This window comes from Mytilus californianus, unplaced genomic scaffold (assembly GCF_021869535.1).
Source record: "Mytilus californianus isolate M0D057914Y unplaced genomic scaffold, xbMytCali1.0.p SCAF_5, whole genome shotgun sequence".
NCBI lineage: Eukaryota > Metazoa > Mollusca > Bivalvia > Mytilida > Mytilidae > Mytilus > Mytilus californianus.
Genome location: NW_026262701.1, coordinates 88,468,982 through 88,495,196, shown reverse-complemented (window position 1 = coordinate 88,495,196; position 26,215 = coordinate 88,468,982). Strand labels below are relative to the sequence as shown.

At 33.8% G+C, this 26,215-nt stretch overlaps 1 protein-coding gene across 1 annotated transcript in view; it reads right to left on the bottom strand.

The window, feature by feature from the left end:
- The window catches only part of LOC127701675 (uncharacterized), a 150,061-nt gene that overhangs the window by 100,684 nt on the left and 23,162 nt on the right, over nt 1-26,215 (bottom strand). The window contains exons 3-4 of the mRNA XM_052205672.1: nt 14,013-14,117; nt 12,554-12,581 (exon numbers count right to left, since the gene is read on the bottom strand). Coding sequence (XP_052061632.1) covers nt 12,554-12,581; nt 14,013-14,117 — 133 coding nt within the window. The remainder of the gene's footprint in view (nt 1-12,553; nt 12,582-14,012; nt 14,118-26,215) is intronic.

The window sequence follows — 26,215 nt, the reverse complement described above, 5'->3', positions numbered from 1 at the left end:
CCAGTAAAGTTATATGCATTAGTGATGCCTGGGGACTAACCTTGTATATCATTCAAATCATCTTGGCATGACAAACCAGAATATATATGGTTTAGGGGTGGGGATCTCGACCATTTACAAGATACTAGAACATTGGGGGTGGGGGAACCCCTGGGGACTGACCCTATACGTCATTCAAATGTTCGTTACATGACAAACAGGAATATATATGGTTTAGGGGTGGGGATCTCAACTATTTACAAGATATAAGAACATTGGGGGTGGGGGGAACACCTGGGGACTGACTGTATACGTCATTCAAATGTTCGGGATATGACAAATAGGAATATATATGGTTTAGGGGTTGGGATCTCGACCATTTACAAGATATTAGAACTTTCTCAAATGGCAGGGGGTCGGGATGACCCCTGGGGACTAACCCTGTATTTCATTTGATGTGCTTTATCATGACAAACCAGAATATATATGGTTTAGGGGTGGGGATCTCGACCATTTACAAGATATTAGAACTTTCTCAAATGGCAGGGGGTCGGGATGACCCCTGGGGACTAACCCTGTATATCATTCAAACCATCTTAGCATGACAAACCAGAATATATATGGTTTAGGGGTGGGGATCTTGACCACTTACAAGATATTAGAACTTTCTTAAATGGCAGGGGGTGGGGGTGACCCCTGGGGACTAACCTTGTATTTCATTTGATGTGCTTTATCATGACAAACCAGAATATATATGGTTTAGGGGTGGGGATCTCGACCATTTACAAGATATTAGAACTTTCTCAAATGACAGGGGGTAGGGATGACCCCTGGGGACTAACCCTGAATATCATTCAAACCATCTTAGCAAGTCAAACCTGAATAAATATGGTTTAGGGGTGGGGATCTTGACCACTTACAAGGTATTAGAACTTTCTTAAATGGCAGGGGGTGGGGTGACCCCTGGGGACTAACCCTGTATTTCATTTGATGTGCTTTATCATGACAAACCAGAATATATATGGTTTAGGGGTGGGGATCTCGACCATTTTCAAGATATTAGAACTTTCTCAAATGGCAGGGGGGTCTGGGTGACCCCTGGGGACTAACCCTGTATATCATTCAAACCATCTTAGCATGACAAACCAGAATATATATGGTTTAGGGGTGGGGATCTCGACCATTTACAAGATATTAGAACTTTCTCCAATGGCAGGGGGTTGGGATGACCCCTGGGGACTAACCCTGTATATCATTCAAACCATCTTAGCATGACAAACCAGAATATATATGGTTTAGGGGTGGGGATCTTGACCACTTACAAAGTATTAGAACTTTCTTAAATGGTAGGGGGTGGGGGTGACCCCTGGGGACTAACCCTGTATTTCATTTAATGGGTTTTATCATTTAGAACATTTTCAATTAAAAAGATTGTGTCTATCACAAACGGTTTTCAATTTATTATCATTTGAAAATTTAAAAAAATAAAATCCCATAGGGTTCTATAGTAAAACCCTCTTTTCTTTTTGCCCCTCAAAGTATCCCTTTATAAACCCCATTGCACAAACAAAACCCTGATTGCACCACTAGACATGTTAGTCTAACATATTGTGAAACCCTAAGTTAATCTGACAAGCGGTTTTGGAGAACGGGTGCGGACAAGTTCAAATTTAAAAGCGGCGGAAGAGGAAGAGGAAGAGGAAGAAGAATAATAATAATAATAAGAACTGAGCAAAAACAATAAGTCTTCCCAAACTTCGTTTGGGAGACTTAATTATACTACGGCCACGCTTCCGAATTTCAAACTGAAAAAGGCCGAAAGTTTTCAAAGTAGACAATGTTTATTTGTATACGAGCAGAAGGTAAAAAACATGTACAATTCCCCTAAATGCGAACAAATTTTTTATTCGAAATAGGAATTTCCATATTTGCATTTTTATTTTAGGGGCATGTATAATCCTATTGTAATGGCTGTCGTCATAATAAGGCAATATGGCCGCTATGCAAAATAGCAAAGTACACCTAATTTAACCATATACGCTTCCTTTGTCTCCACGACAAAAGGAAATATAAAATAGAATGTTATCGATCTATAAATAAATTTTTCAATGACCCGTTTGTAAAATATTAATAGTTGTTTCATTATTCGATAGATTCCGTATATATATATATGCAAATTAGTAATGGGGCCCTATACAGGTTTTTGTTTGACGTATAAAAGTCGTGGAATATTTTAGTAAAAATAAGACAATACGATGTAAAAAGAAAAAAAAATACATACACGTTTACAAAATAAACCGGTTAACTCTTACCTTTTATCACGTGACCAAAATCTTGACCTTAGAAGCCATTAAACCGTTTGTCGTCCAACGATAACATCTTCATTTGACAGGGCCAGTTAATTAATAAAACAGAATAATATAATTGAAAGGAATGAAAGCTTTATTGGAGTGATCAATGCATGATTGCTACGTTTAAACGACGCTTTAATAGGTACGATGCTGATCATACATGTAAATAAAGTTGCAATTAAATATAGTATCACAGCTAAACGTGTGTAATAAATCATTAAAATCTACTTTTCGTCTACTAGTTTAAAATTAACGCCAAAACGATATTCATGCACATTTTGTCATTTTGCAAATGTAAACGACTTGTATATAGAAAATTTCGGCGATGAAATATTTCATACAATTGTTCTTTAACATCGTTATCAAAAGCACAGAAGATAAAAAAACAATGTAAGGCTTCCCATTGAGCACTATTTCCAATGTGCAACGTCATTAATTTTGGGTTGTTCGACGATCATTTAAGGTTATTCTATACATAACTAAAAGCATGAAAAAAGTGTCCAATTAGTTATACATAACCTATCAGCCTGCTAGATAAGTTAAAAAACAAATCTAGAGTGCTAGCATAAGGCAGTTTAACTGCCTAAAAACTCATTTAAAAGACTATTTGACAGTAAACAGTTTCAAAGACAATATCACATTTATAATTGTGCAATCATATTTCTTAACTTTTATTATTCATATTTTTTCATTTGACAAAAATGAGGCCATTGACTATTCGTGTAGCTTGAACTATTTCGCATGGTTAGAAAATACACTGAGAGGTAGAATAACTGAAAATCAATATACGGTATGTCAGATAACCCTCTTTATCCTGAAAGTCTGAATTCAAATTAATATATTACTTGAATAAAATGTTCCGCTGGCCGCAGCTTGATACGACGGCAGAGGTCAAACAAAGAACAGTTGGGGCAAGTATGGACACTACATTCAAGCTTGACACAGCTCTGAATTTGGATTGTGATTAAATGTTTGACACAGCATAGGTTTCTGACTCAGAATGAATGGGGTCAAAAAACTGAAAAAATTGAAATTATACTTTTTACCTATTATGTTCAATATCCAAAATCTAAAAAAAACTACATTCAGCATATCCAAGTGCACCAAGAATTTAATTCATTAATTTATTGCTGGACAAAATTAGCTTAGTTTTAAAGGGGTTCGCTTCATGAAAAAAATAATTTATATATAGCATTCTCCAAATTAGTTTATACAGAATAACAAACAAATGTACTACGAAGTTCCTCAGTCAATTTACCCCAAAAAACAATTTCCAAAAAAATCATCATCATTAACATGCATTAATACAATGTCTTCAACAAATTTATAAAACTTACCTTTATTTTTCAAAAAATCTAATAATGAACAGTAAAGGAAAAGGTCCGGTAAGGGCTTATTTTGGCCTAAAATTCGAAGTACATCTGATGAAAAGTTTTTGACATTTTTTAAACACCCAAGTGTCCACTTCAGTCGATTCAATTAGTTTATGTTAAAGATTTGAACTGATTTGGTCATTAAAGACGCTCAAATTCAAGCTTAAATATGAAAAATCTATCAAATATGCCATTAAACGCCAATTTTCAGATGGTTTTCGTTTAAAATGGAAGTGGCCGCATTCGTGTTCAGTCTCAACATTTATATATGTTATGTATAATCATTAAATACAGGCAGGTTCAATTTTGGAGAATAAAACCGCTGACTATACAAGCCTTTTAACGTGTATATTCAAATATTAAGACTGAACTCAAGTGCGGCCACTTCCATTTTAGACAAAAACCGTCATAAAATTAGCACAAATGCTGAAGATTTCAGTATTTTTGCATGAAATAATGATGCTAGTACCTGATGCATGTCCGTTGTATTTTCAAAAATCGCCCATATTTATGTAACAAAAGTATTCTACTTTCCAATAAATAGCTCAACGTGGCATTTTTAACTACATTGTAAAAACCCTTTATTTTAGGGCCGAAAAGGGGTCTTATCAGGCATACTCCTTTCAAACTAGATTTATACGTTACTTCTAAAATTAGAATATGATACTGTATCTATTTTTAATTATGAATCTACTTTCAATTTCTATTAATTGTGCAATACATCTCTGAATTTGGTTTGTGTGTGATTGACTAATTGACAAAGCATATGTTTCTGACACTGAATGAATGTGGTCTAAGAACTGAAAAATTTGAAATTGGACATTTACCCTTTATAGTCCAATATCCAAAATCTAAATACATGGTTAGATTCAGCATATCAAAGAACCCAAAGAATTTAATTTTTGACCCTTTGGACCTCAATGTGAACCAATTTGATAATGGGGCCAAAAATCAAACAATCTAAATACACAGTTAGATTCAGCATATCAAAGAACCCAAATGATTCAATTTTTGGACCCTTTGGACCTCAATGTGGACCAATTCAAAAACAGGGCCCGAAGTCCAAAATCTAAATACACATTATATTAAAGAACCCCAAGAATTCAAGACTTTGAATTAAACTCCATTGAAATTGGTCAAGAAATAAGCAATTTATACAAAGTTTTATCGGTCCCTTTTTCTTAACATTATGGGCCATAACCCCAAAAATCAATCCCATCCTTCATTTTTTGGTATGAAACCTTGTGGTCAATTTAACAGATATCCATCAATTTAAACACAAGTTATTGTCCGGAAACCAGAAAATCCTAGTTTTAGCCATTTTTTTGGCCCCTATTTCCTAAACAGTTTTGGCCATGACCCCCAAAGGCAATCCCAGCTTTCTTTTGAGGTATGGAACCTTGTGGTAAAATTTCATAGAGATCCATACACTAATACACAAGTTATGGTCCGGAAAAAAAAAAATGCTTGTTTTTGGTCTGTAATTCCTAAACAGCTGGGACGATAACCCCCAAAATCAATCCCAACCTTCCTTTTTTGGTATGGAACCTTGTGCTACAATATCATAGAGATCCATACACTTTAACTAAAGTTATTGTCTGGAAACCAAATGTCTTCAGACAACGACGACCACGCTGACAACGTAATAACATTATACGACCGCAAAAATTTTGTGGTCGTATAAAAAGACATGAACAATCTAAAAGAAAATTAACATATCTAGAGAACTCAACATAACAAATGTATGGTATGGGTCTGTTGTCAACTTCCTGACATCTGTGAATACTTTTGTGCATAGCAATAATATTTTTAGTTAGGCCAACTAAAATTACTTAGTAGATTTTCATCCATCTTTTAGAAAAAAGTTGTGGTGGGTGGGACGATTTTATTTTTAATTTGTATTTCCTCTGAAACCATTTTGCAGTGTGTTCTTCGTGTGTTAGAGTAATAATAGCTTATATATAGAATTCTGCATACTTTTTCAACTATTTCTGAATTCTGAATGTAAATAATATATCTGATTGGCAAACATTATTCTAATTGCTTTAGAAACCAATTTTCAATCAGCAGCAAAAATGTGGAAGGATGCTCTCGTCAAGACTACTTGCGTCAATTTTTTTTTAACACCATGGGCCCTGCCAGCTAATTTGCAGTGATAACGATCACGATCAGATTGATAAACCCCATGAATGATGCTCAAAGAACAAGTATCACGGCACACGGTGTTGAAAATACTAGGGTTGATGGCAGTTTGAAGATTCTTATGCAAGATCCATCAACTGCCTAAAACTTGAACTGAACCAATAGAGGAAGTTGTTTGATGACTTTATTGTGTCGCTGGGGCTAAATGATCTTGGGTATTTAACAACATAAAAGGATAATTTGGAAGTTAATCTAGTTATATACGCTGGCCAATTTTGTATACAGGCCAAAAAAGTGTAATACATCGCACATGTTTGTAATATAACTTGTTTTCCATACCAATGTGTGCCATAATTGTTGGGCTTTGTATATCATTCACGGGGGTTTGTGGTAAAAATTTCATGGCACAGGATTGTATAATAAAGAATCCATGGTTTTCTTGTCATTAAATTGGTGATGTACCGCGGTTTGTGTTCTTTGACACTGCTAATTAATCATTTCCCTAATATTTCAAGTTGCAATGTAACTTAGCTATCGTAGTTCAACTTAATTATTCTGGTTAAGATACTCAATAAAGAGCTGCGCAATGAGCACATTATACGCCCATCACCCTTTTTGCTCGTCTTTATAATTTAAATGAATTCATATGATCAACTAGAAATACTGTGAGCACTGCTCAAATACACTCGCCCCATCCCCTAAAAAAAAGACATACACACACAGTGGTACCCATTGGCACAAAACATGAATAATTTGGCATTATTAAGGCTATTTCAAGTTAAACTAAGTTTGTGGCCTTGATTTTTGAACGAATAAAGTACTATAACTGTCCAAAGTGTTATAAATTGACAGTTTTCGTCGATTTTTCAACAAATAAAGTTCCATTACTCCGCAATGTCATATCAGAAACTTATATAAAAATAAATGTGGATAGTGTCCACATGTGGACACAGATGATTCCCCCGCTTGCATATCATATAGTTATAAAGGGACATAACTGAAGAACAGTAAAAGTGACGCTACCAAAATTTGAACTTGATCTGAGTTTTGTGGTAATAAGCATTGTGTGCAAGTCTCATAACATTTAGTTGAGGCTAACTTAAGTAGAGAACAGAAACTAAAATTCAGCAATTTTTCTATTTGTAAACACGCACAACTCTAGAACGGTTGTGTATAAGTTTTATAACATTTGGTTGAGACAAACTAAAGTTAGAGAACGGAAACGAAAAATTCAACAATTTTTATGTTTATAAAGGGACAATACTCAAGAATGGTACAAGTGTCGCCACCAAATTTCGTACTTAATCTGTATTATGTAGTAATAAGCATTGTGTATAAGTTTCATAACATTTGGTTGAGGCAAACTAAAGTTATGAAACGGAAACAAAAAATTTGTACTTGATCTTAGTTTTGTGGTAATGAATATTGTGTATAGGTTTCATAATGTTTGGTTGGGGCAAACTTAAGTTACATAATGGAAACTAAAAATTTTGCGATCTTTCGATATATAAAGGGGCATAACTCAAGAATGGTACAAGTGTCGCCACCAAATTTCGTACTTAATCTGTATTATGTAATAATAAGCATTGTGTATAAGTTTCATAACATTTGGTTGAGGCAAACTAAAGTTATGAAACGGAAACAAAAAATTTGTACTTGATCTTAGGTTTGTGGTAATGAATATTGTGTATAGGTATCATAATGTTTGGTTGGGGCAAACTTAAGTTACATAATGGAAACTAAAAATTTTGCAATCTTTCGATATATAAAGGGGCATAACTCAATAATGGTTAAAGTGACACTACCCAAATTCAACTTGATCTGTGTTTTATCAGTGGAAGTCAAAATTAAACATTGCATTGTATAAAGCATTGATTGTAGTTGTTTCAACTATAATCATGGACAAAGGAAGATAACTCCAATTTCAAAAATTACTTGATATTTAGAAGAAAATAAAAATTTTGCAATTTTTCCATTTATAAAGGGGCATAACTCTAGAACAGTTAAAGTGACACCACCAAAATTCAAACTTGATCTGTGTTTTGTGGAAATAAGCATTGTGTATAAGTTTCATAACATTTGGTTGAGGCAAACTTAAGTAAGAGAACGGAAACTAAAATTTTTTCATTTTTTCCATTTATAAAGGGGCATAACTCTAGAACGGTTAAAGTGACGCCACCACAATTCACACTTGATCTGTGTTTTGTAGTAAAAAGCACTGTGTATAAGTTTCATAACATTTGATTAAGGCAAACTCAAGTTAGAGAACGGAAACCAATTTTGGGACGTACGGACGTACGTACAGACGGACAAGGGAAAAAGTTAATACCCCCACCTCTACGGTGGGGGCATAAAAAGATAGCTTATCTTAAGAGATATAAAGAAATCACCAAAGTTTCATGAAAACTGCTCAAAGCGTTTATGATTTTTTTGTTGGAAAACTGGAAAATCACCACCGTTTTTATGAATAAAGTCCCAATACTCCAAAATGTAAAATCAGAATTTTTTAAAATCAAAAGGGAACTTATGTCAATATATATATACCTATCAACAAAGTTTCATGAAAATTATTCAAAGCATATTTAAGTGATAGTGATAGATCTGTGTTTTGTGGTAATAAACATTGTGTATAAGTTTCATAACATTTGGTTGAGGCAAACTTAAGTTAGAGAACGGAAACGAAAAATTCAGCATTTTTTTCAATTTGTAAAGGGGCATAACTCTAGAATGGTAAAAGTGACGCCACCCAAATTCAAACTTGATCTGTGTTTTGTGGTAATAAGCATTGTGTATAAGTTTCATAACATTTGATTAAGGCAAACTCAAGTTAGAGAACGGAAACCAATTTTGGGACGTACGGACGTACGTACAGACGGACAAGGGAAAAAGTTAATACCCCCACCTCTACGGTGGGGGCATAAAAAGATAGCTTATCTTAAGAGATATAAAGAAATCACCAAAGTTTCATGAAAACTGCTCAAAGCGTTTATGATTTTTTTGTTGGAAAACTGGAAAATCACCACCGTTTTTATGAATAAAGTCCCAATACTCCAAAATGTAAAATCAGAATTTTTTAAAATCAAAAGGGAACTTATGTCAATATATATATACCTATCAACAAAGTTTCATGAAAATTATTCAAAGCATATTTAAGTGATAGTGATAGATCTGTGTTTTGTGGTAATAAACATTGTGTATAAGTTTCATAACATTTGGTTGAGGCAAACTTAAGTTAGAGAACGGAAACGAAAAATTCAGCATTTTTTTCAATTTGTAAAGGGGCATAACTCTAGAATGGTAAAAGTGACGCCACCCAAATTCAAACTTGATCTGTGTTTTGTGGTAATAAGCATTGTGTATAAGATTCATAACATTTAGTTGAGGCAAACTAAAGTTAGAGAACAGAAACCAATTTTGGGACGTACGGACGTACAGAGGGAAGTACAGACGGACAAGGGTAAACGTAATGCCCCCTCCGCTACGGCGCGGCATACAAATATTTGGGGAGGGCAGGATGAAAATCTAGCAATTAATTTTAATTGACCTTACCAGCAATTACATACATACACAAGAATCCCTGGTTATTAATAAAGTTAATCGCATATTCGCATATAATTACACAAGGATAAAAATTGCCTACTCATACATTATATGCTTTTATACATGTATCAACTCTACTAAACTATTACTAAGGCATATCAATAAAATAGTCCAACAAGACTATTGCCTCCCCATCATCCCGAGCAATGATTTGCATCTCAGAAGATAAAAAACTTGCTATTCCCCTTATCATCAATTGATAAGTGTAAACTATGACAATTTTATAAAATAAAAATATGTAACCTACATAATGAAAAATCCTTTCAATAGAGGAAATTCATTTTTAACAGGGTAAATACAATTGTCTGTATCATAGAATATTTTTTATTAATGCCAACAATAAAGAAGTAATATGCTGATGCCAAATAAAAGTTTTTGAGATATAAGCCAAAAAAAATAGTATTTTCTTAAAATTGACAACAACTTCAAAATAGATTGTCCAATTTTTCTTAAATTTTGTAGGTGATAGACCATCACCTGCTGATCATTTTTAACACAATCAGATTTGCTCTCACTGATTTAGTTTTTGAGATATAAGCCAATAAAGAGCTGCGCCATGAGGGCATGATACGCCCGTCGCAAACTGGACAATTTTCGACAATTTTTCAACTAATAAAGTTCCATAACTCTGCAATGTCATATCAGAAATTTATATAAAAAAACAAAACGGAACTTATTTCAATAGATATATAGAGGTCATCAAAGTTTCATGATAACTGCTAAAAGTGTTTCTGAGTTATTGCCAGAAATACTAGAAAATCCCCCCTTTTTTATGAATTAAGTCCCAATACTCCAAGACGTAAAATCTAAAATTTATAAAAATTGAAAGGGAGCTCAAGTCAATAGATATAAACAATTCACCAAAGTTTCATGAAAATTAATGAAAGCGTTTTTGAGTTACTGTCCGACAAATTGACGATGGACGTCAAACGGATGAACGGACGGACATAGGTATAAAATAATACGTCTCGTAAACAGGCGTATAAAAACTACATTTTACCCCTTTGTTCAATTTTTAGCAACAGTGGCAATGTTTGTCAATGTATCAAATCCCTGGATACACTTTTAGAACAAGATACCCTTAGGAACATTTAGGTAAAGTTTGGTAATATTTAGCTAAGTATTTTCAGAGAATGTTTTTAAAACTTATATATTTATTCATCAAATATGCTTGTTACATTGTTACATTGAGAGTCCAAGCTCCTCTTGATGTATCCTGTAAAATTCCACTGCATACCCATATTACTAATGTTGAATTATATATTTATATATATAACTTTGTATATCAATCGTTAGTAATCTTCCCTCTTCATATGACTAAATTATAGTATTTCTTTTGGAAGTACACCACTAATTCATAGTCCCATTGCTTTCTATGTTAAATTCCTCAATTTCAAGCAGGCACAGCTCTTTTGTCTTAAGTTCAAATAAAGTGACAATCCTTGCATGTCAAAGCAACACCTTATGGTGTCTAGTGCTGAAAAAATCAACATACCTTTAATTGCATATAAGAGAGAACTGGTTCCCCAAACTTCTGATGTACCAAAACACATACTTCAGATCTGACAAACAGGCAAAATGTACCCTGCTTTTTTAAATTTCAAGCAATTTTTTTATTATTCAAAATTATGAGTCAAAAAGTGTTCTACAATGATCACCAGTCATTCAGTTTCATTTGATATCAAAATTACCAAAATTTTCTACATATTTTGAAAGCCACACCCATGTGTACAGGAACTATTTTGCGTTAAATAAGTACTACTTTCTGGTATGTGCTTTCTGACCGGGCCCGAATTAGTCATGTTAGTGGAGTTATACCTTTTAACCTTATCTGGTTAACCATCCCAGATGTACTTATAACATTTAAAACTAAAGTTTTTATAATAAGTATTTTCCCAATTGAAATTCAATAACGTTGCCTGCACAAATGAAATAATTTTTTTCATTTTCTCAATTTTATTCTCCCAGTTTAATTTTTCACATTATTCTCTGTTATGACCAAAATATATTCCTAATGCTTTAACTGGTTTATTTGTCCAATTAATCCCTGCTACCTTATCTTACTATTTTTCGGTTTTCATATCCATATACCCTCAGTTTTATTGTTAATCAAAATTAGCCCAGAAAATGATCCAACAAATTTTCTATTTAGAAGTATTTTTTACGTTTATGACGTTGGACAATGAAGGACGAAGGACGCCAAGTGAAGGCAAAAGAATATTGAATTTTAGGCCAGGTGAGCTGAAAAGTGAAGCAATACACTGATATAGTTTTAATATGTGTTTAGAGGTTGATATCGAAAGCTGAAGAGGATTAGTTGATAGGTCATTTAAATGGTAAATTTAAAATAGGTCATTTGAATGGTAAATCTAAAATATATTAAAGAGTCATATAATATTTAAAACCCCGTGAAAATTTAACCCTCCTGTATGGAAAATTAAACATACTCCTGGTTTATTTATTCAAGATACTAATTGGAACCCAAAATAATGGTTTAGTAGTTAAAATGATAGCATAAATAGAAATTCTGACATCTGATGGGGCATTCAATTTTCCATAGTAGGGGTGAATATAACCTGGCTAAGAAAAAGTGTTATACAATCTTTTCAAACATATGTTTTTCTTTTTAATAACTAATTACAGAATTGTAACTAGTTAAATGCTTTCATAAATTTAAATTTTGACCTATCAGGATAGGTGGTTCAATTTTCTATGGTAGGGGTCAAATGCCATGGCTGAGAAAAAGTGTTATAAAATCTTTTCAAACATATGTTTTTCATTCTAGATACTTACTATAGCATTATAAATAGCTAAAGTAGTGTAAATGCTTTTATAAATTTTTTACCATTGGGGAAGAGGGTCTCAAGAGACATTTTAAGTGCACCTAAAACCAAAACAAAAAATGTGGACAGATTCTCATAATGTTGTTGTATATTCAAATCGTGTCTTTATATCTTGATAAGCATGTAAAAAAATAGTGCTTTGTTGGTCCTCTTCAAATGCATTGATTTCAAACCTCAATACACTATCAAATAAGTGTACATTTACTGGTAGTTCAATTTTGAAGTGCATAAATAAGTAGACATAAAATAAACATAAAACATGTACCTCAATTTTGGGCTAGGGGTACCACTTTCTGCAAGGCAAACATAAAAGTTGGTCAACTAAATATAAAAACAAAGCATTTATACATTAAGGAAATAAAGTGGACTCAACCAAATGGTGAAATCATGCATAAATAAAATAGTAAATGATTTAAAATATTATGTCGTTAAATAACTAATATGTACAAAAATAATTATCAAAAGTCTTTTTCATTTCACATAAACTTGACTTTAAAATATTCATCTTCTGTAAGATATTTTAAATCTGTTGCAGGAAAATATGTATGGGGAGTTTTTGTAAAACCATCATTCAGACAAGAGATATCTAGTTTTAATCTTTCCTTGAAACGATATTTTAGGATTATTCAATTCTAAAAATAAATTGATTTTCCTGCTTGAATTGTTTTACACTAGCTATATAGTCATTTTGGGGCCCTTTATAGCTTGCTGTTCTGTGTGAGCCAAGGCTCTGTGTTGAAGGCCGTACTTTGACCTATAATTGTTTACTTTTTACACATTGTGACTTGGATGGAGAGTTGTCTCATTGGCACTCATACCACATCTTCTTATTTATGTTGACACAGCAGTGTGTAATTTTGATAGTATAGTGCCTATATTGAGATGTGTTCATTCTACAAACTATATATGAATGAGGGGATGGAGCTATATAATATCCATAGAAATGTAATAGCTAATTCTAATCCAACAGCACCCCAAATATCATTGTCTCAACATGAGTGGTTCCTCTTCAAGTGTCCTAACCACTTGAAAAAAATGTTGATGTCACTAAAGCTGAGGCAGAACACAGCAAACCGCTGCGACTTGTAGGTTGCAATTCTGTAAATATAGACAATGCAATTTCCCATAGGAACTCCCTTTGCGGCTAAAACTGTGCCACTTTTACTGTGAATGTTCGTGAAAAATTATATCCCAGAACAGAAAGTTGATATGCACTACTATTTTATTCAAAGGTCAAAATATAGGGCTGTGCAGCATATTTTCATATTTTATATATATTTTATATGCCGTGAACTACTAAGAGTTTAAACTTATACTAAAATTCTATACTACCCCTACCTCCATTTTTGGACCTCTTAAGAATTAAATTTTAGGCGCTACCATGTTTTTCTATACTGGTAACATTCCCAAGTTATGTCTCTATGAGATGAAACACAGAGATCATATCTGGGAACCAGTACGTTCACAAAATAACATATCTATGAATATTATATATCTCCCCAAAAGAGGCGTGGCTTGTGAAACAGCTGTATTTACAAAGTGCAACCTGTAGGGATGAGAAAAAAGACAATAATAAACATAATTAATTGAATTCAGATCCATAATTTTACCATTGCAATGTGTTTTACCAATTACTATTTAAAAATATGTCAAGCTCGCTCTTTAAGTAATAAAATGCAATAAAGTTATAAAAAGTCGGCATGCTTTATAATACAGTATTTTACCTTTTCTTTTCTTTTGAACAAAACATATTACCAGCAGTACAATGATGATTGCTAGCAAACCTCCAGCTATACCTCCTATGACAGCTGCAACCGAGGGTCCTGGTCCTAAAAATTGCACAAAATTTTAAAATATATTTTATACACCAGAATATAACAAGAGGTTGTCAGAGTGACAGCAAACCAGATTTTCCTGAAGAGGTCGAACCCAGAGCAGTTGAGCAAGTATGGACACAACATTTAAGCTTAAAACAGCTCTGAATTTGGATTGTGATTGATTATTTGACACAGCATAGGTTTGTGACACAAAATGAATGTGGTCAAAGAACTGAAAAATTTGAAATTGGACATTTACCTATTATGGTCTAATATCCAAAATCTAAGTACATCGTTATATTCAGCTTATCAAAGAACCCCAAGAATTCAATTTTTGATGAAATCAAACAAAAGTTTAATTTAGGACCCTTTGGACCTCAATGTAGTATTATCTAATTAATAATGAAAATAAATACAGGTTTAGATTCAGAATTTCAAAGAACTATATATATATTCAATTTACGTTGAAATCAAACACAGTTTTATTTTGGACCCCAATTTGGACCAACTTGAAAACCGGGCCCAAAATCAGAAATCTAAATATATGTTTATTAATAGACAATATAAGCTTAGTTTTTAAAGGAGTTTGCTCCATCAAAAAATATATATATAGCATTAAAAAAAAATTAGTTTATACAGAATAACAAACAATAAAATTGAGAATGGAAATGGGGAATATATCAAAGAGACAACAACCCAACCAAAGAGCAGATAACAGCCGAAGGCCACCAATGGGTCTTCAACGCAGCGAGAAAATTCTGAACCCGGAGGTGGTCCTCAGCTGGCAACTAAATAACAAGAGGCTGTCAGAGTGACAGCAAACCGGATTTTCCTGAAGAGGTCGAACCCTGAACAGTTGAGCAAGTATGGACACTACATTTGTGCTTAAAACAGCTCTGAATTTGGATTGTGATTGAATATTTGACACAGCATAGGTTTGTGACACAAAATGAATGTGGTCAAAGAACTGAAATATTTGAAATTGGACATTTAAATACCTATTATGGTCCAATATCCAAAATCTAAGTACATATTAGAATCAGCATATCAAAGAATCCCAAGAATTCAAATTTTGATGAAATCAGACAAAAGTTTAATTTAGGACCCTTTGGACCTCAATGTGGACCAATTTGATAAAGGAGCCCACAATCCAAAATATCTCAATGCATGGTTAGATTCAGCATTTCAAAGAACCCCATAAATTCAATTTTTGTTGAATCAAACAAACTTCAATTTTGGACCCTGATATTTTGGACCAACTTGAAAACTGGGCCCAAAAATCTAATATTTAAATACAGGTTTAGATTCAGCATTTGAAAGAACCCTATATATATTTAATTTATGTTGAAATGAAACACAGGTTAATTTTATCCATAATATTTTCTGTGCAAAGGGAAATAACTCAAACTGGATAAATAGTTCTCTAAAATAAGATATGATGCAATTTTTCAAATTATAATCAATAATATAATAACAACAACCAGTGATGACTAAGTTCTCTAAAATTATATATGATTTAACACTCAAACGTTGCTAGAATCAGCATATCAAAGAACCAAATAATTCAATTTTTGATTAAATTAAACAAAAGTTTAATTTAGGACCCTTTGGACCTCAATGTGGTATTATCTTATTAATAATTAAAAAAGAAATACAGGTTTAGATTAAGCATTTCAAAGAACCCTATATATATTCAATTTATGTTGAAATCAAACACAGTTTAATTTTGGACCCCGATTTAGACCAACTTGAAAACTGGGCCCAAAATTAGAAATCTAAATATATGTTTATTAATACGTACACAATATAAGCTTAGTTTTTAAAGGAGTTCACTTCATCAAAAAAAAATATAGCATTCAGAAAATTAGTTTTTACAGAATAACAAACAAACTTGCCACAAAATTCTTCAAACAATTTACCAAAGAAAAGAAGAAAAAAATCCAAAATTTTATTTATCATTAATACAATGTCTTTTCAAAATCTTTAAAATTTATCTGTAACAAGAAATAATTGTAACAGGATGCTGTTACGAAGTTTCCCAAAAAAGGTCCAATAATTCGTCATTCCCATGGTCGCCTGACATGGGGCAAAGTCCAGTACAAATTGGTTTGTGATATGCATAAGTGACGCCTATGGATTGACCCTGTATGTCATTCAAATCCAAGATATGGTTAAGGGGTGGAGATCTCGACCGTTTACAAGTTCTCAAAAGGGGGGGGGGGAGAGGGAACCCCAGGGGACTCGCCTTATATTTCATTTGATTTGTTCTATTGTCCCATACAAGAATATATATGGTTTCGGGGTGGGGATCTTGACCGTTTACAAGTTTTCAAAAAGAAAGGGAGTGGGGGTTACCCATGGGGACTTCCATTCAATTTCATTTGATTTGTTTTATTGTCCCATTCAAGAATATATCTGGTTTAGGGGTGGGGATCTCAACTGTTTACAAGTAATCAAAAAGAAGGGGTGGTGGTTACCCCCATGGACTTCCCCTATATTTCATTTGATTGGTTTTATTGTCCCATACAAGAATATATATGGTTTAGGGGTGGGGATCTCGACTGTTTACAAGTTCTCAAACAGGAGGGGGTTGGGGTGACGCGAGGGGACTCGCCTTTTATTTCATTTGATTTCTTTTATTGTCCCATACAAGAATATATATGGTTTCGGGGTGAGGATCTTGACCGTTACAAGTTTTCAAAAAGAAGAAGGGGTTGGGGTGACCCCCATGGACTTCCCCTATATTTCATTTGCTTTGTTTTAGTGTCCCATACAAGAACATATATGGTTTAGGGGTGGGGATCTCGACCGTTTACAAGTTCTTAAACAGGAGGGGGGTGGGGCTGACCCCAGGGGACTCACCTTATATTTCATTTGATTTGTTTTATTGTCCCATACAAGAATATATATGGTTTCAGGGTGGGGATCTTGACCGTTTACAAGTTTTAAAAAAAAAGGGGGTAAGCGGTTACCCCAGGGGACTACCCCTCAATTTCATTCGATTTGTTATATTGTCCCATTCAAGAATATATATGGTTTAGGGGTGGGGATCTCGACCGTTTACAAATTATCAAAAAGAAGGGGGGGTGGGGGTTATCCCCATGGACTTCCACTTTATTTCATTTGATTTGTATTTTGTCCCATACAAGAATAAATATGGTTTAGGGGTGGGGATCTCGACTGTTTACAAGTTCTCAAACAGGAGGGGGTGGGGGTGACCCCAGGGACTCACCTTTTATTTCATTTGATTTGTTTTATTGTCCCATACAAGAATATATATGGTTTCGGGGTGGGGATCTTGACCGTTTACAAGTTTTCAAAAAGAAGGGGGTGGGGGTGACCCCCATGGACTTCCCCTATATTTCATTTGATTTGTGTTATTGTCCTATACAAGCATATATATGGTTTAGGGGTGGGGATTTCGACCGTTTACAAGTTCTCAAACAGGAGGGGGTGGTTGTGACCCCAGGGGACTCGCCTTTTATTTCATTCGATTAGCTTTATTGTCCCATACAAGAATATATGGTTTCAGGGTGGGGATCTTGACGGTTTACAAGTTTTCAAAAAGATGGGGGGGGGGGGTGACCCCCATGGACTTTCCCTATATTTCATTTGATTTGTGTCAGTGTCCCATACAAGAACATATATGGTTTAGGGGTGGGGATCTCAACAGTTTACAAGTTCTTAAACAGGAGGGGGTATGGCTGACCCCAGGGGACTCACGTTATATTTCATTTGATTTGTTTTATTGTCCCATACAAGAATATATATGGTTTCAGGGTGGGGATCTTGACCGTTTACAAGTTTAAAAAAAAAGGGGGTAGGCGGTTACCCCAGGGGACTTCCCCTTAATTTCATTTGATTTGTTATATTGTCCCATTCAAAAATATATATGGTTTAGGGGTGGGGATCTCGACCGTTTACAAATTATCAAAAAGAAGGGGGGTGGGGGTTATCCCCATGGACTTCCACTATATTTCATTTGATTTGTATTTTGTCCCATACAAGAATATATATGGTTTAGGGGTGGGGATCTCGACTGTTTACAAGTTCTCAAACAGGAGGGGGTGGGGGTGACCCCAGGGACTCACCTTTTATTTCATTTGATTTGTTTTATTGTCCCATACAAGAATATATATGGTTTCGGGGTGGGAATCTTGACCGTTTGCAAATTATCAAAAAGAAGGGGGGTGGGGGTTACCCCCATGGACTTCCACTATATTTCATTTGATTTGTTTTTTTGTCCCATACAAGAATATATATGGTTTCAGGGTGGGGATCTTGACCGTTTACAAGTTTAAAAAAAAGGGGGGTAGGCGGTTACCCCAGGGGACTTCCCCTCAATTTCATTTGATTTGTTATATTGTCCCATTCAAGAATATATATGGTTTAGGGGTGGGGATCTCGACCGTTTACAAATTATCAAAAAGAAGGGGGGTGGGGGTTATCCCCATGGACTTCCACTATATTTCATTTGATTTGTATTTTGTACCATACAAGAATATATATGGTTTAAGGGTGGGGATCTCGACTGTTTACAAGTTCTCAAACAGGAGGGGATGGGGGTGACCCCAGGGACTCACCTTTTATTTCATTTGATTTGTTTTATTGTCCCATACAAGAATATATATGGTTTCGGGGTGGGGATCTTGACCGTTTACAAGTTTTCAAAAATAAGGGTTGGGGGTGACCCCCATGGACTTCCCCTATATTTCATTTGATTTGTGTTATTGTCCTATACAAGAATATATATGGTTTAGGGGTGGGGATTTCGACCGTTTACAAGTTCTCAAACAGGAGGGAGTGGTTGTGACCCCAGGGGACTTGCCTTTTATTTCATTTGATTAGCTTTATTGTCCCATACAAGAATATATGGTTTCAGGGTGGGGATCTTGACGGTTTACAAGTTTTCAAAAAGATGGGGGGTGGGGGTGACCCCCATGGACCTCCCCTATATTTCATTTGATTTGTGTCAGTGTCCCATACAAGAACATATATGGTTAAGGGGTGGTGATCTCGACCGTTTACAAGTTCTTAAACAGGAGGGGATGGGGGTGACCCCAGGGACTCACCTTTTATTTCATTTGATTTGTTTTATTGTCCCATACAAGAATATATATGGTTTCGGGGTGGGGATCTTGACCATTTACAAGTTTTCAAAAAGAAGGGGGTGGGGGTGACCCCCATGGACTTCCCCTATATTTCATTTGATTTGTGTTATTGTCCTATACAAGAATATATATGGTTTAGGGATGGGGATTTCGACCGTTTACAAGTTCTCAAATAGGAGGGGGTGGTTGTGAACCCAGGGGACTGGCCTTTTATTTCATTTGATTAGTTTTATTGTCCCATACAAGAATATATGGTTTCAGGGTGGGGATCTTGACGGTTTACAAGTTTTCAAAAAGATGGGGGGTGGGGGTGACCCCCATGGACTTCCCCTATATTTCATTTGATTTGTGTCAGTGTCCCATACAAGAACATATAGGGTTTAGGGGTGGGGATCTCAACCGTTTACAAGTTCTTAAACAGGAGGGGGTAGGGATGACCCCAGGGCACTCGCCTTATATTTCATTTGATTTGTTTTATTGTCCCATACAAGAATATATATGGTTTCAGGGTGGGGATCTTGACCGTTTATAAGTTTTCAAAAAGAAGGGGGGTGGGGGTTACCCCAGGGGACTAACCCTCAAAGTCATTTGATTTGTTATATTGTCCCATTCAAGAATATATATGGTTAAGGGGTGGGGATCTCGTTTGTTTACAAATTATCAAAAAGAAGGGGATGGGGGTTACCCCCGCGGACTTCCACTATATTTCATTTGATTTGTTTTTTTGTCCCATACAAGAATATATATGGTTTAGGGGTTGGGATTTCGACCGTTTACAAGTTCTCAAACAGGAGGGGGTGGGGGTGACCCCAGGGACTCGCCTTTTATTTCATTTGATTTGTTTTATTGTTCCATACAAGAATATATATATGGTTTCAGGGTGGGGATCTTGACGGTTAACAAGTTTTCAAAAAGATGGGGGGTGGGGGTAAACTCAGGGACTCCCCCAATATTTCATTTGATTTGTGTTATTGTCCCATACAAGAATATATATGGTTTAGGGATGGGGATCTCGACCGTTTACAAGATAAAAGCACATTCTCAAATTGAAAGGGGGTGAGGGTAAGAATATATATGGTTTATGGAGACTTGATTATCTACAAAATGTCTAATAATGAACAGTTAATTTCAAACTTCATTTATACAGTCCTACTAGTAAATTTCAAACTTTATATATACAGTCCTCCAGATCTTATCAGGAAACAGAAAATTTTCAAATAAATCTGTCACTCCAATGATCATCATATGCTAAGATATAACCCAGATCTAATTAATAATTAATAATGTAATGAACTTCAAAATGTCTAATGATATAGCTTATAATCATCACCACTTAGGAAATAGAAAATTTTCAAATAAATCTGTCACTCCAATTTTTATTGTGAGTTAAGACAAGTCATAACATGATTACAAGAGAAAAATATTTAAAAATTCCACTTTTGGATATTAAAAATGGCGATAACTCAAAAAGGAGAAATACTAAAATTTTGAAAATTCAACTACACCTTCATTAAGTCCCAGGAAACAACATATTTAAATTTGAAAAAAATTTGTAAAAACGTTTTCATGTTATTGTGGAGACACTGTTTGGCAGCCGCCCGTACATCCCCATTTTAATAATCGATATTTCCTTCGAAAATCCGATTAAAAATGTGTACTAGTTCAGTGAAAATGGACGTCATACTAAACTCCAAAACTAAAATTAAAAAACATACAAGACTAACAAAGGCCAGAGACTCCTGACTTGGGACAGGCGCAAAAATGCGGCGGGTTAAACATGTTTTGTGAGATCTAAACCCTCCCCCTATACTTCTAGCCAATGTAGAATAAAGAAACACATAGCAATATGCACAGTAAAACTCAGTTTAAAAGAAGTCTGAGTCCGATGTCAGAATAGGTAACAAAAGAAACTAAGCAAAATGACAATGATACATAAGTTAACAAAGGACTACTAGCAGTTACTGACATGCCAGCTCCAGACCTCCATTAAACTGATTGAAAGATTATGTTTTCATCATATTAAAATCAAGTACAATCCCTCCCATTAGGGGTTTAGTATCATACCATCATAAAATATATGAGAACATAACCCGTATCATGCCAACAACCGATTTTAGAATAAATGTGTTTATTTCCGATGCAAAGACCCTATGAGTGAATTAATATTAATACCAAACACTACAAACCTGTAAAAGTCTGAAACGGCCTATATTTGTACTCGACGGTACTGATTTTTACTCGACCAGTCTGAATTGGTCTGAAATTTACTTGATAATACTCGACTGTAGTCTGAACCATACTTAACAGTCTGAACTTGTACTCGAGCTTTACTCGACGAGTACTTAACCATTTTTTTTCGTCTGAACCATGCTCGACCTAGTCTGAACCGTGCTCGACCTAGTCTGAACCATACTCGACCTAGTCTGAACCATACTCGACTAAGTCTTAACCAACCTGGACCTAATTTTTGTATCTATCTATTGTATTTCATCAATTTAGGAACTGTTTTTAACAGCTATTTCCCCTGGCTAGAAATTTGAACAAAAATTTGAAATTTAAAATGTATTCAATATGGCATTGAAACCAAAATTTCACAATAAACATAATATAAATTCAACACCATATTTATCAACACTTACATATATATATCACCTTTAAAATAAAAATAAAACAAGCTGATCAAATAATCTCAAAACTGAATTGTGACTAATATTTTCAATGTTATTCAAATTTTTTTGAATGTTACAGATATATTTTATGGTTACTGGACAATTTTCACCATTTACTTGAGCCTTGTATAGATTTATGGTGTCAGTTGAGTTTAGTTAATAATGCAGTGAACATTTTTTTTATTAAAATATATTTAAAATTGTATATAAAGCAACTTAATAAATTTTAAAAATCACACCTTTGTTTTGTAAAACCAAGAATTTAATATAATCATGATAATAGAACTTCCATAACAATCCTTGATAACCATTTAAAAAAGGAAATGTGTTCCAAAGTTGCAGAAAACAATTATTTCAATTAAATTTAAATAACTTTTGTCAAGATTAAAGACATGGCATACAAGAAGCACTTTAATAAGGTTTATTTACCTCAGTGCATGTGTGTTTTACAGGTAAAAAGAAAGCCCTTTTTTTCTTAAACTCATGTATTACTTATCTAGTGAATTCAAAAGGCCTTGCGATTTAAGTTTTAAAGGATGTTGCAATTTTTAATGAATGTTAATTAGAAATTAATACTCTCTGACCAGGTGTGATCTTTTTAATGATTTTGCCCTAAGCAGGAGGTATTACTTTATACTTTACCACTAATCAGAAGAAAAATTTTATCTATTTCTTTAATTTTTTTATCCCTTTTTGATATATATTATATAAAATAGATCCCAAATTATAATAAGAATAGATATATTTCTAATATAAGGTTAAACAATTTCAGTGATTTTTTGGCTGTTGTTACCTCATTAAAAAGATAATTATATAACTATTGTATGTAACCATGAAACCTTTATAGTTTTTCTTTAGGAATTTAGGAAAATTAAGTTAAAAAAAAAAAAAAACACATGCCAAACAAGAAGCACCTAAATAAGGTTTTATTACCCTCAGTAAAGGTGTGGTTTATAGTTAAAAGAAAATCTTTTTTTTAACAAAACTCTAAAACTTTAAAATTAATATGATTAAATTATTATATAAGATAACTTAATTTAACTATCTCTATTTGATAAATCTGAGAATCATGTAAGGATGTAAAAATATGTTTTTATATATATCTTTATTTTATTGTGGCTGTTGTCATGTCAGAAAAAAAGAAATTAATTTTAACAGCTAAAATTAAAAAAAATTATAGGTTTTTTGGTCAAGTATGGTTCAGAGTGATCGAGTATTGTTCAGACCTTTGGTCGAGTATGGTTTAGACTGAAAAAATTGGTCGAGTACAGGTCGAGAATGGGTTAAGACTGTTTCAGAATGGTGGAGTAATAGTTCAGACAATTTTCAATGGCAAATATAAGGGTCAAGTACAAATCAGTATGGTTAAGACTGGGGTCGAGTAATGTCGAGTAAAATTCAGACCAATTCAGACTGGTCGAGTAAAAATCAGTACAGTCTAGTACAGATATAGGCCATTTCAGACTTTTACTGGTTTGTAGTGAAACTAGATGTGTCAGAACCACACGAATGGCCCCGTCTCAAAAAGTTGAAAAATCTGCAATTTCATCAACACATGTGGACACAAACATGCATGGATAGTATCAAGCTCTCAAGACCAATACTAGTTTGAAGAAAAATTTCCTTGATCAATGAGTAAATAAATTTCAAACTATCAGCAAACAGGAAGTGGATGTACTGCAGATCTAACAAGATGTGTTGAAAGACATGAAAATCAGTATAGCATAACGAAACATAAACTTGATCTGTAACTCATCATGGTAGTCTCATATGAAAGGCCATTCATGTCAAAAACCTGATAAAGTAACGTGTTAATATTTAACGCGATAAAATCACATTTGACGCGATAAATACAGTTTTAATGCATTAAAATCATTTTTAACGCGTTATTTAATTATCTAACGCGTTAACTACTTAACTACAAAAAATGACCAAAAAACTTTCTACTTTCGCCTTAACAACATTTTAAGGCGTCATATTTTACTCGAAACCTACTTAATTAATTGGCCGCATGTATCATATATTTGTCAACTAACGCCATAATGTTTACAGATTTTCTGCTCATTTAAATATTATCGTCATTAATTACTTGTCGCGTTAAAATTAGATTTATCGTGTTAAAATAAGATTTAACGCGTTAAAAGAGGGTTTAACCGCGTTTAAAGTTACTTTAACGCGTTGAAAGCTACTTTAACACATTAAAAGCAACTTTAACGCATTAAAAGGTACTTTAACGCGTTTTATAGCAACTTTAACGCATTAAAAGCAACTTTAACACGTTAAAAGCTCCTTTAGCGTGTTAAAAGCACATTAAATGCGTTAAAAGCAACTTTAAGGGCATACGATAGAGTTACAGGGGAGGTAATGACGTTGCAAACGTAAAATGTTATTTTCGCGACGTCAAACTGTGAAAGGTAATTTTTCGACTGTTTTTTATGATTTAAACTGATTTAACTTGAAAACGAGTACACGGACCCCTCTTTTTTAAATGGAATTAGGTTTGATTACGCATGAAGATTATTTGTACCAATTTTAATGAAAAAGTCAAAATTTATTTTTTTTAAATTTGATAAATATAACGCAAAAAATTACGTTTTTTTCCTAAAATCCTGAAACTTGGTTAAAAATCAATTATTTCCAAAGAACGGTTGTACATATTAAGAGTATATTTATGTTAAAAAGATGTTCATAATGTTTCTACAAAAATCCGCTTGTGTTTATCTGTTGAAATGTCCAATAAACCAAAATTTTGAGTAAATGTCTAAAATTTCAACCCCTTTGTCTCTTAAGGTGGTACATAACACTACAGGGAAATAACTCTGTTAAAATCAGCTGAACGCTTTAATCACGTCCTATTGTTAAGGAAATATTAAGCTTCTCAATGATCAAAATTAGTGTTTGTCAAACTGCTATATATCCAATGACATTTTTGCGATAAAGTGTGTGGTTCAAGTTTTTTGAAATTTTTATATTTTTGTTAAAGGATCAAAGTAAATATTTTGTCAAAATTTTATGAAAATTAAACGAGCCAAATTAATTTTAGTCAAGGTGTTTGGTACCACCTTAAAGTAGTACATGAAGGTATATTATTTGTTACATATTTGAATTGCTTAGGTGAAAAAATATCTTGTATGCAAATTTTTCGTAAATAATTGATCATGGGATCGAAACTGTATCGTATGCCCTTAAACTCAAGTTATTGTCAGGAAACCAAATGTGTCGTCGGATGATGACGACGATGCAGACGAGGACGACATCATAGCATTATACACACCCAAAAAAATTTTAACGGTTGTATAAAAATAGCTTGTATGCGTTTAAAGCAACGTTTAATTAAATTTAAGTTTACTTTTAATGTATATATATATATGCACTGATTACGTTGAAAAAATGGTCATCTAGATTAACCTTTGTCAACCTGTCTTTACGTCCCATCTTGAATAAATTTTGTTTATAGGTCAGGTTTTCGGATACTTCACTCAATCTTTTTTCATCTTTAGATGTATGTATCTAACCTTAGGGGTTCACCATAAACTAGGGTTGTTTGACGTATATTTACATAAGTCTCTGCAAGTGAAGTTTTTTTTCTTCTGAATATGGTGACAATGTGACATATCTATACTTTATTTATCAACCAGACCTCAGTTAAATATTTCCATCGGAAATTGTAACACGGCTGTCAGTCGGATAACCGAGGACATACCAGTTAGCAATCTTGTGTGAATTGTAAACATGTATAAAACAAGAGCCTGAAACGTGCATCTAGTAAACCATGCCCAATAAGGTTATGAATCTGTGCCAAAAGTTTCACCAGTAATAGGTGTAAGAGGACGACCATTTGATATTCCTGGGAGGGGGAAGATTTTATTCTTTATTTTCACTTCTTACTAAGTCGGTTTTTTTTTCTCCGCGCCATCATTTATTTTCGACATTTTTTACATCTAAATACTGCGTTGTTCTGTAATATGGCATGTACGGGGAACAGATTATTTATTTTTTTCCCCTGAAATGGGCCCCATTATTAGTGCCCTACCTGCAAAGCTGAAAGAGACTGTCTCTCTGTCTGTCCGTTTGTCCGTCCGAAGATATGGTTGACTTTCTGAAATTGTTTATTATCTCACCCCTTAATTTATTGATTTTGTATTTACATTGTGTCATGGTTCAAATTTAATCGTTCACTTGTTTGTGTTCATATGTCTTTTGATTGAGTTAAGCCATTTCAATTGATATTTTATAGCGTGTCTTTCTATGTTGTGATGTTACACTATTGTTTCAGGTAAGGGTGAAGGTTGGTATCTATTAAAATGTTTAACCCGCTGCATTTGTTTGC